At 36.9% G+C, this 12510-nt stretch overlaps 1 protein-coding gene across 1 annotated transcript; it reads left to right on the plus strand.

The window, feature by feature from the left end:
- The first annotated feature begins 7500 nt into the window (after positions 1-7500).
- Positions 7501-10852, plus strand: LOC131053357 (probable disease resistance protein At4g33300). Its single transcript, XM_057987955.2, has 5 exons — positions 7501-7988; positions 8233-8642; positions 8758-9110; positions 9193-9404; positions 9927-10852. Exons 1-5 carry the CDS (start codon positions 7790-7792, stop codon positions 10739-10741), a joined length of 1989 nt encoding a protein of 662 aa, XP_057843938.2. The 5' UTR covers positions 7501-7789; the 3' UTR covers positions 10742-10852.
- Positions 10853-12510: the final 1658 nt, after the last annotated feature.

The raw sequence follows: 12510 nt of genomic DNA on the forward strand, positions 1-12510 counted from the left end.
TGTACTTGCTCAGATTCTTATAAAAAGGAACGTACCATGGCTTTTCAAGGACATGAAATCAAGTTAAGGACATGGAATCAAGTAACATGAAAGGAATGTAAGATGGATTTTTGAGCGTTGTTCGCAAAAATGTCAAGGATTCTATTGACAGGTCCGGAATGGGGATGAGTTCACGCACTGTGATGATGATGATGATCCTGAAAAGTCTCAGATTCATGTGGGGTTGGGGAAGTATCTTGCGGATTTGAAGAGAAAAGAACTCTCAAATTGAATCTCTACAATGATCCTCAAATGGAAGGTGAAATCGTGTTGTGGTTCTCTCAAATTTTCTCTTTTTTTTCATTTAAGTCGTCTTTAGCAGAGAGTACACAATGTTCCAAATTTTAAGGTCCTAATAACTGTCAAGATTAAGGAGTCGGTTCCTCTGGATGTGAGGTATTCCCTCTTATTTGTTTGTCTTGCTTTTGGGTGTCCTGTCCCATGGATGTCATTATAAATTCAATCATTTATGACTGCAGAGTTGTTTTTGGTTCATTTATCGTCTAAACTGGTTTTGTTCAGGAATCTTCAGGCGTGAATACTCTCGTCCAAGTTCTGAAATGCTGTTTGATTCCATGCATTCTTATGATGATACTTTTCCTGGAATGTCTCAGTTTTATATTGACCTGAAGAAATGTATTGGGGATTTGAAGGGACTTTTGATCCAACAGCGAGGTGTCAGTCGTATCAGGTTTGTGGGAAAACAACTCTCATATTGAATCTCTACAATAATCCTCAAATTAAAGGTGAAATGGTGGTTCTCTCAATTTTTATGTTTTTTAAATTTTAAGTTGTCATTACCAGAGAGGGCACCCTGTTTCAATTTTTAAGGTTCTGATTAAGAGGGTTGTTCATCTGTATGTGAAATTGTGAATTGTGAGGTATTCCATCTTATTTGATTGTCCTGCTTCTGGTAGTGCCGTATATCATATAAATTCAATGAGTTTTTTTCGTTGATTTATCGTCTGAACTGGTTTTGTTCGGAAATCACGCAGGCGCTAACACTCTCGTCGAAGTTCTGAAATGCTGGATGATTCCATGTACTCTCATGGTGATAATTTTTCCTAGTAAGTCTCAGTTCTATGTTGAACTGAAGAAATGTAATGGGGACCTGAAGGTACTTTTGATCCACAGCGAAGTGTCAGTGGACGGTGTCCAGTGTATGTGGGCTCGTGGGAAAACAGCTCTCACATTAAATCTCTACAATGATCCTCAAATTAAAGGTGAAATGGTAGGTTCCCTCAAAAAAAATTTGTTTATTAGTTGTTTTTTAACAGAGAGAAGGGCACCCTGTTTTAAATTTCTAGGTCCTTATAGTAATCAAGATTAAAAGGGTTTGTTCCTGTGAGGTATTCCCTCTTATTTATTTATGTCTTTTTATTGGGTGGCCTAGCCTATGGACATCACATGAATTCGATCAATCATCTGCTCCAGAGTTGTTTCTTGGTTTCAGCAATTGTCCAAACTGGTTTTGTTTAGAAATCATGTAAGCGTGAATAGTCTAGTCTGAGTTCTGAATGGTGGATATGAAGGGGCTTTTGTTCCACGGTGAAGTGTCGCTGTTCGTGTGCGATGTATGCGAGATGGTAGGAAAACAACTTACATTGAATCTCTACGATGATCCTCAAATTAAAGGTAAAATGGTGCTTCCCTTAAGTTTGTGTCTTTTCTAAGTTGATAAGGTCACACTGTTCCAAATATTTAGGACATCATATTTTGTGAAGATTAAGGGGGCTGTTCCTCTGTATGTGAGGTATTACCTCTTATTTGTTTCTGACTTGTTTTTGGGTGGCCCATCCCATGAATATCATATAAATTCAATCATTTATCTGCTACAGAGTTATTTTTGGTCGGAGCTATCCTCTGAGCTGGGTTAAGCAATCACGCCTCTGTGAATACTCTAGTCTGTATTCTAAAATTGTGGCTGATTCCCTGCATTGTCATGATTATAATGTTCCTGGAAAATCTCAGATTTATGTGGGTTTGGGGAAGTATATTGCAGATTGAAGAGGCTTGGTTCTACAGTGAGGTGCTGCTTGTTGGTATGCAGTGATGGGGTTTGGTGTGAAAGCAATTCTCGCAATGAATCTTCACAATAAAACTCAGATTAAAGGTGAAATGGTGGTTCTCTCAAATTTTGTTTTTTTGTTTTTAATTTGTCTTTACCAGAGAGGATACCCTGTTTCAAATTATTAGGTTCTTATAACTCTCAAGATTAAGGGGGCTGTTCCTCTGTATGTGAGGTATTCCCTCTTATTTGTTTGTCTTGCTTTTGGGTGTCCTGTACCACGGATATCATATAAATTCAATCATGTATCGCTCCAGAGTATTTTTGGTTCATTTATCGTCTAAACTGGTTCTTTTCTGAAATCATGCAGGGGTGAATACTCGTATTTTTAAGTTCTGAAATGTTGGATGATCCATGCACTCTCATGATGATAATTTTGCTACAAAATCTCAGTTCTACGTTGAGCTGAAATTTATTGGGGTTTTGCAGGGACTTTTGATCCACAGTGAGGTGTCAATCAATGGTGTCACTGTGTGGGGGCTCATTGGAAAACAACTCTCACATTGAATCTCTGCAATGATCCTTAAATTAAAGGTGAAATGATGGTTCCCTCAGTTTTTTGTTTTGTTTTGAAGTTGTTGTCTTTACTGAGGAAAGGGTCATCCCGTTTCAAAGTTTTTGGCCCTCATACAACTGTCAAGATTAGGGAAACTATTCCTTCCCATAGAAGGAATTCCCTCTTGTTTGTCTGTCCTTTTATGGGTGGGTTACATGGATATTATAACAATTAAATCATTAATCTACTGCAGAATTTTAGTTGCATCTATTGTCTGGACTGGTTTTTTCGCAAATGATACAGGCATGAATATTCTAGTCTAAGTTCTGAAATGATGGATGATTCCATGCACTCTTATGATAATAATGTTCCTCAAAAATCTCAGTTTTATGTGGGGTTGGAGAAATGTATTGGGGATTTGAAGGGTCTGTGGTTCCAAGGTCATCTGTTGGTTGTTGATGTGCAGGGTGGTTTGAAAAGAGCTTCTGCATCAAACCTCTAAAGTGATCCTCAAATTAAAGGTGAGATGGTGGTTCTCTGAATTTTTTATTTTTTATTTTGTAAGTTATATTTACCAGAGAGAAGGCCAACCTGTTTCAAAATTTTATGTTCTCACTACAGGCTATTCCTCTGTATTTTGGTCATTCCCTCTTCTTTCTGTGTGTTATTTTTTGGTTGATTTTTTTGTCTGAGCTGGTTTCATACAGAAATCCTGCTGATACTCTAGTCTTAGTCTAAGTTCTGAAATGGTGGACGATGCAGTTTACTCTCATGACGGCAATGTTTCTGGAAAGTCTGAGTTTTATGTTTGGTTGGACAAATGTATTGGGGATTTGAAGGGCCTTTTGTTCAACAGCAAGGTGTTGGTAGTTGGTGTGCATTGTATGGGAGGTGATGGGAAGACTACGGAGAACCCCACAAGGTTAGGAAGAGAGCAAAAACCAAGATTTCTAGAGTAAAATAAATAATGAGTAATAACAGAAAAGGGTTATTTAGATTGCTGCAGACCAATATTGAGTACTTAGCTATGTTACCAAAAATGTGGCGGGAAGAGCCCGTTTCATGTTTTAACTGCTTTTATGTTTCCTCTGCATTTTTTTCAGAAAATAAACAGGTAGGTAAATTTTTAGTTCAATGTTTTTGGGTGAGATGGTTTTTTTTGTCATTTTCTAATTAAGTTTTAGGGCATGATGCTTTTGCCATCTTATCAGAACTTGCAAGCAGAAACCTGCTAAATTTAACTAGCAATTCAAGGTAATTGCCTTTCCTTTTATATATTGAGTCTATTGAACATGTTTTTCAACACTGAACTGACATGCTTGCTCTGAACAGGGGAAGTACAACAATCCCAAATGGAAATGCTTTGGAGTTACACTTCTCTCAGCTTGATGCAATGCAAGATTTGGTCTAATATTTGGCACACAAGGACAATGCAGTCTATAGCAGGAGTTTGGTCATAACATGGAGGGAGTGAATTTTGTTACGTGAAGGGGAGTCACTTAATAATAGCGCATTTGGTACCCAAATTCTCTCCATTATCACCGATGAGTTATCCAAAATCTCTTAGTTATGCATTTTGGCCCAAAACCTTTTTTTTTGAAATACTAACCTATATTTTTATTTTTATTGTTCACTTTTAATTTCAAGTTGTAGAACAAAATTGAATTTCAAACATGATTTTCTGCATATTATAAGGTTTACAGCACTGCTCTAAGAAAACTCAACAGCCTATTATAAGGCTTGGATATCCTATTCCCCTGTTCCGTGGGTACACTCAACAGCCTATGTAAACTGCTCGGAAGATCTAGACTTTTTGGATGCTCTAAATGTCCTACTCTAATAAGTAACAATATGCGAATCTACTGTTTTCAATTCTCAACTTTTGATTGTGTAACATTAACCACCTTTGTTCTCTGCATCACAAATACAGGCTCTCTTTTCGCTTGACACATTTCTTCAATATGATGAGAATATAATCTATATAACTAGTCGTCATAATTAATGCACAATGTTCTAACTGGATTTCCTGAGTGATTTATATTTGCAGACCCTATGGAGGAAAGTCACTGGCATAATATGAATTTCCCCGAGACAGAGGCTCTTTTGTCACTCTTACTTCGACAGATACTTTCTTCCCCCATTTTTGAAATCCACGAGGAAGCTACAATTTCTGTTGGTATTCAATTGAGGTACAAAGAAGGCAACGGAGCAAATCCAGAGGAAAATTGAAAGAAACTAAGAGAACCTCAAGTCAACTCCTTCAATTTCTTAAGTTGTCCTATTTCCTTTAATCATATGAAGTTTTCATGCCATATGCAGAAAATTTCAGACGCGATGGCTTGAAAGAACTTCCAGAGGAAGTAGAACAACTCAAGAAATCGAGCGAGTGATATGAGAGAGTATTCTCAATTGACATGAAGCTTCTTGTACGTGATGAGAAGATTAGAAAGCAGTGGTTGCTGGCCAAGATCGTTGATCATAAGAGTTGAAATTGTGGAAACACACTTAAGTTTTGATGGACTTTTTTCTTATCTCATCCTGAAGCACAAGATCCAATTACAAAACAATAGAAGGTCCTCTATATTTTCAGCCTATGAATGTGACTAATTATTTTGGTAAGTTCAATACAGTAAACATTCTTTGCTTATTTGTATGTTCATGATTATTAAATTAATTCAAATGCATATTAGTTTTCATTGTATTCGGTTGATGCAGCTCTACCCTGATCCTGCAAGATAAACTTCACAAATCAATTCTCTGATCACTTAATGCAGTCTTCTCTTAACCTGCAAAATAATCACCAAGGGCTCAAACACTCTGGCCTGCATAAAAGAACTCTATATAAAGCTCCCTCTTTGTTGCATTTCATGTATAAAGTCACAAGCAAATATCAAGAATCATAGGAGCTAGCTGTGAAAATACATAGTACATTCACCAAAAGCAAACATATCATTAATCCCATTTGTTAAGAGCAATACAACTCAGAAGATTAGGTTGCACTGTACACACTTTATGAACTATCAACAATACAAATGCTCTGCTCAGCAGAGATATAATTTCTCTGAATAAAACATCACATACAATCTGGTACGGAAAGAAACTAAATCAGGTCCAAGAACTAACAAAAAATTAAATGCATCACTCTCCGCTTCAGCAAACTGAGCCAAACTTTTAAAGTTCATTTCTTCAAACCTCTGTCCTGTCTTCAGAGCCATGAAAGCCAACAAAAATTATATGTCTTCCTTTTTCCTCATGGTTCTCCCCTACCTCCTATTCCTATGTGCTTCTCCTTAATAGAGGACATCAACCCCCAAAAGGAAACTGGCTGCCTATCATTTGTAACGGCCCCAAACTTAAAAAATGACTCCCACTGACTGCACGTCGCCAAAAGGAAGCTGTACGCAACTCTTATTTGGCATGTAGACATGGGTGGAGCCATATTAGAAGGGTAAGAAATCAGGTTGCTATTTTTTTTTTTAAATGAATTTTAAATTGGAACAATGTCAAGTTTGATACTGGAAATAATTGGGATTGTCTTATATGAGATTTGAGCAGTCTTTATTGATTTAATGAATGCTAACTACAATACCTCTCGCGTTTCTTGATTCTGGTTGGTTTTATGATCCCTGGGATGTCTTTTCTGCAAACTTCATTATTCTTTCGATTAGTTGGTTTTCATTTTGGTCTATTTTTTAGAATAAAGACAAACATCAATTCTGATAGTCATAACATGAACAAACAGCACTTCTGATACTCATAACATGAACAATCTTTAGGATAACATGGGCTTATACCCTATCCATAGAAATTACCCTATCTATGTGAATTGACCAATTCCTTTTCTTATATCGATTGTCTATCTTCGTTTCATCTGAATTTTCAAGATTTTTTTGAAATTGAAGTGTGAAGAGACTCTCATACTCTCAGATATTGTTTATATACTTTTAATTTTAAGAAATAAGTTATATCATTTTTTGAACATCCACTAGAGCTAGAGCGCAACGAGGATAAAAAGTGTACAGGAATAAAATATTATTATTTCCAATGTCGAGTGGGGAAAAGACAGACGTGTGGAATAAAATGAGCGCGAGCATGGAAAAAAAACATAAGGACCTTCAAACTAAAAAAGGCATCCAATTTCTATCTCTGCAACTAAAATGGGATGCAGGGAAATAAGCAGGAGGAGATAGCGCAACAGGACACAGCAATTTCAAAGATTCGCTCGGACTCCACTCCGTTGTAAAAAGTTCAAATTCTTTTTCTCTGTAATTCATTTCTTATAATCGTTTGCTGCTTCCGTTCGGCATCTCCCATTAAAAGGGCCATGCATCTGATACACCCATTTCTTGTTCTGTTAAAAAATACTGAAATTGTAAGATTTGCATCAGTAGATATTACAGTAAATGATAAATTATTGTTGTGTACTTTGGACAGGATTGCTGATGAATGGAAGTTTCAAGTATGCTCCAAAGCCACCGGCTCTGAAGGCAACAGAAATCATAGGTTTGAATTTGCTGCCCTTCTAGAAATAAATCTCGTCTGCGTGTACACAACTTGAATCGCTGGTCCAAATAGGAAACAGTCTGGCAGATGAAGCGTACCTACAGACGAAGTAAAAAAATGACCAAATTCAGTCTAGGGTTTCTATCTCTGGCCTTGCCAGTCAACGATTTAAGATGAAAACAAAAGTTAGGAACAGTTCTTGCAACATCTTATGATAATTAATTAGCCATCGATTAAGTATTGTTCATGGACTTCGAATCATGAAATCGCACTGAATGGGATTCAATTTATGATCCTGTGTCGTTACTTTTTTTTTACATATATATAAGAAAAGAAGAAAGTAACGACACAGGATCGTTACTTATAATTAAGATCCCTCCCGTAGGTGAGGAACACGGATTGGAAATGAAATCAACAAAGACTTGGTTGAGAAGCTTAGATGGAGCTTGAGCCACAAGCAAACCTACCAAGTTTGAACACAGACAATTACACACACATATATATATTTCTAATTAAAACCGACACGTTTATGGCCGCCTAAATTTCTTATATAGAGAAAACATATACAATCAATAACTTTGCAAAGACAGAAAATCAAGTAGCAGTAAGCTTCAAATTGGAACGAAATTAACCATTTGTTAGAGTTTCAACAATCGGAGTCTCATTCTTTTCATAGTTCAAAAATGGTGAATGATTCCACGTACTCTCATGATGATCATGTTTCTGAAAAGACTCAGTTTTATGTGGGATTGGAGAGACCTATTGCGGAATTAAAGAGGCTTTTGCTCGGAAACGAGGTGTCGGTCGTTGGTGTTCATAGTATAGGAGGTGGTGGGAAGAGTACTCTCGCATTGGCTCTATACAATGATCTCCAAATTAAAGGTGATATCCCCTGTAAATTGTGTTCATGTTTTTCTGAATGTTTTAATCTTTTATTTGAAAAGGCCTATCTATTTTAAATATCTAGTCTTTCTAAAGTTTCTTCTTTTTTGTAGCTACTTTCATGTAGAATCCGTATTATGTATTATATGATAGGAGGTGCTATGCTACTCTGGTTAAGATTTAAGGACATCTTTTTATGCATTTTAAGCTATTTATTCTAAAACACCTTTTAAATGGATTACAGATTATTTTGACAGCAATGTGATTTTTATCACAATTTCACAATCCCCAAACCTAAAAGGAATATTAGAGACTATGTGGGAGAAATTAGCTAGAAGGAAAAGACCAGAATTTCTGGATGTGGAAGATGCGCACATAAATCTGCAGCAGCTGCTTTCGAAGCAATCCAAGCCAACTCTAGTTATATTGGATGATGTTTGGTCTAGTGAAAATTTGGAAAACTTACTATTTGAAGGTCCGGCATACAAGACTCTTGTAACTACCAGAGACAAGTCCATCATCCCCAGAACTCCCTCTTCACAATTCTATCAATTGCCATTGTTGGGCAAAGAGGATGCTCTGTCGCTTTTCTGCTACTGGGCTTTTGGACAGACATCAATTCCAAGCGATATAGATATAAATCTTGTAAAGGAGGTATGGATTTATCTGAAATTATTATTGTTTCGTAAGCCTTTAATATTAATAATTTGATTTTTTTTTTGCTCTAAAAGATCGCTTATAAATTTTCTTTACATTTTATGAATTGCAGGTGCAAGCAAAATGTGATGGCCTGCCACTTGCTCTAAAGATGGTTGGAAGCTCTATGCATAAGGAACTGGACGAGGTTTGGAAGCGGGCAAAGAAGATTTCTGAAGGAGAATATATATCAGTTTATCACAGAAAAGGGCTATTCAGATTGTTGCAGACCAGTATTGATTCCTTAGACGATGTAACCAAGGAATGTTTCTTAGACTTGGGGTTATTTCCAAGGAACAGGAAAATCTGTGTTGATGCACTATTGGACATTTGGGTTTATGTACGGAAGCTACGAAGGCAAGATGCTTTTGACATCTTATTAGAACTTGCAAGCAAAAATTTGTTGAATTTAACTAGCAATCAAAGGTAATTATCTTTCCTTTTATATATATTAGATTTCTTGAAATCATGTTTTCCAACACTAACCTGACATGCTTGTCCTTAACAGAGGAAGTGCATCAATCTCATATAGAAATGCTTCGGAGCTGTACTTTTCTCAGCATAATGTACTGAGAAATTTGGCCTTGTATTTGGGACACCAAAACAATTTAGTTCACAATAAGAGGTTGGTCATATCAAGGAACGACTCTAATTTGTTGGCGAAAGGGGAGTTGCTTGGTGATAGAGCATTTGATACTCAAATTCTCTCCATTCTCACTGGTGAGTTTACTGAAAACTTTTACACATGCATTTTGGTCAAAAACATTTCTTTAGAAGAATAACGATTATTTTTAATGTTCATCTTTGATTTCAAATTGTAGGATAGAACTGAATTTCAGAAATGATTTTCTGCATAGAATAAGGTTTACATTATTATGTAAAATAAGTAACTACTGGGCTGGCATGTGCATGAAATCTGTTTCTAATTGACACTGAAAAACTAGTACTATGTCATTGCTATAATCGCTTTTTTAGTGAATAATCTCAACAGAATATATTAATTATTCAAAGCATCTAAATTTTTGGATGTTCTAATTGTCCCCCTTCGTAATCGGCAGATATATGCAGCACTACTGTTTTCAGTTCTCAATTTCTGTGTAACATTAAGAACTCTTCTTGCCTCTATCGCAAATACATGCACTCATTTGCCTTAATATTTTCATTCCTGGATTCAACTGTATGTAAATAATAGTCATAATTATTGCCCAATCTAATTGGATTTCTTTTGCAATTTATACGCAGGCCCCATGGAGGAAAATGATTGGAATGATATGACTTTCCCCGAAACAGAGTCTCTGTTGTTACATTTTACTTCGACAAATTACTTTCTTCCCCCATTTCTGAAATCCATGAAAAATCTAAAAGTTCTGATGGTATCCAATTGCGGTGCAAAGAAGGCAACAGTGAAAGGGCTAGATGTCTTATCTTCACTCGCTCAACTCAAGAGTGTCCGCATGGAGGGATTGATTTCACCCCTTGCTGAAAAGCAGAGCATCGAAGCACTGCAGAATTTAGAGAAGCTATCAGTGAGCTTATGTGAAGGATTTGGAAATATATCCACATTCACCAAGCTCCAAGATTTTAACCTGGATCACAGTAGTGATTTGGAGGAGTTAACCCCTGGTGTCTGCAATATGCGCTCCATTTTGTTATGGTCTATTGCCAACTGCCATCTGCTTCAGAATTTACCACATGATTTTGGAAATATGAGCTATCTAAGAGTACTAAGGTTATCTGCATTACCAGGCCTGAAAGAGCTTCCTGCATCAATCGGTGAACTTGCACAGTTGGAATATCTAGACATTTCAGTATGCGAGGGTTTGAAGGAACTCCCAAAGGAAGTAGGACAGCTCAAGAAGTTGAGGGAAATTGATATGAGAGAGTGTTCTCGTTTGACGACGTTACCTGCAACTGTTTGTGAACTAAGTTCCCTGAAGCTTGTCACCTGTGATGAGAAGATTGGGAATCAGTGGTTGCGGGCCAAGAACATTTCTATTCCAGAGCTTAGAGTTGAAAGCGTGGAAGCACATTTTAGTTTGGACTGGCTTGAAGATTGACTTTTTGTTGAATGTGAAGTGCAGGGGTTTACTGACTTTTCCTCTACCCCTTACCTCTTGATTTCTTTGTTGTCTCGTCATATTCGAAGAGTTTATTTGTATAAAAGGAGTGCAGCTATGTATTTGTATCATGTGAAGAACAATGAATAAAGATATTGTCCTCCTTTCCTGTGGATGTAGCCTATAATGGTGAACCACGTAATTCGCTGTGTTATGTGTCTATGTCAATGTCTTTAATTTAAGTTTTGTTGTTTGTTATTATTTTACATGTTTTTTAAACTCAACAATTGGTATCAGAGTTGATAGTTAAAACCGGTTTTTTGGCGCATGTCCCTTCACCGGCTTTTCTCTCAAGGTACTATGCATTTATGATAGTTGGTAGGTGCAAAGGAATGTTGGAAGCAGTTAAGTTTGCTTTTGTCGAGGCAACCTCCAGTTTCTTGTGTGTTCTTGTTGCTCCTCTTCTCTTTGGCTTCGACTTCTCTTTCCCGTCAAGGAAGTGTGGTTTTCATTTCTTTGGCTGAAATGGCAGAACCCTTTGGCTTCATTGTCAAAGTCTATCCTCACTGGACTTCATGTTTTGGAGTGGATACTCCTATTTCTTATCCTGTGAGAACCACCAAGTCTCTTTCAAGGAAATTTTTGACTAACATTTGAAAAGACTTCTTTGCAATTCGGAGCCGCTGGTAATTTTTGCGATCAAAATGATATTGGGGCATGGTCATTTAAGCAGAGAGGAGTATCCTAGGGACAATTCCTTTATCTCCTCAAGGTTTGTTGCATCTCTGCTAAACAACAAGGTTCTTAAGGCGGAAGTGTTGGCCCTGACCACTCGGTTGTTTGAAGAAGACATTCTAGTGGGCTTAGACTTTGTTCTCAAATATGCTATCCTAGACATTGGCCTCCCTCGGCCTGGGGATATGCTCTTGCCTTCAATTCCAGGGGAAACCATTAACTATTACCCATTTCTTCTGGATTTGAAAGGTTTGACACTCAAGGAACATAGGGCATTCACGACAATGGCAGTCAGATTCCTAAAATGGAAATTGTTGAGGGAAGATCCTGACAATCATGATAGGGAGGAGGAGTTTAGAGATTTTGCCAAGTTAAATGGCTTTCTCCCGCCAAAAATTGAGCAAGAAGGGTCTTCTGCAAGTGCAAGTGGAGTTGGTAGTGAAGCTTCCCAAGCGAGTAGGGGTCGTGGGCACTCAAGTGCAACAGGGAAAAGTAGGGGTCGTCCATGTGGAAGGGGTCATGGCCAACAAGCCTAAGCAGTTATGATTTCCTAGCTAATCGGAAAAGCTTTGATATTCCTCCCTGTTATTTTGTAGTGGGATGAAATTGGTAAGTCTGGGGTCCAACCCTTATCTATTTTCAATTCTCAGACCTTAAGATTATGATTCTCATATGTATCGGATTTTTAAATTTCAATATAAACTTGTTGGCTATGTCGTTTACCTCCCACAAAAAAAACAATTGGTATCAGAGTTTGGGAGAAGCTATAGAAAAAATTGTGAGTAAATTGAAGGAAAATGGAAGAAGCAGGTTAATGGAGGATTGAAATTTTTTTGAGACAAACTTCGGAATGTGGAAGCTACACTTGGAATGTAATATCCCTTTTCTGGGATATATCTAATGTTTGCCCAAAAATAAAAAAATCCAATAATAAAATTAATTTACAATACTATTATTTCACTAAATTACACAAAAGCAATTGAACTTAAGAAAATAATCCTCAAACAAAATGATAATAAAGATTCTTATGTAAA

This window comes from Cryptomeria japonica, chromosome 4 (genome assembly GCF_030272615.1).
Source record: "Cryptomeria japonica chromosome 4, Sugi_1.0, whole genome shotgun sequence".
Lineage (NCBI taxonomy): Eukaryota > Viridiplantae > Streptophyta > Pinopsida > Cupressales > Cupressaceae > Cryptomeria > Cryptomeria japonica.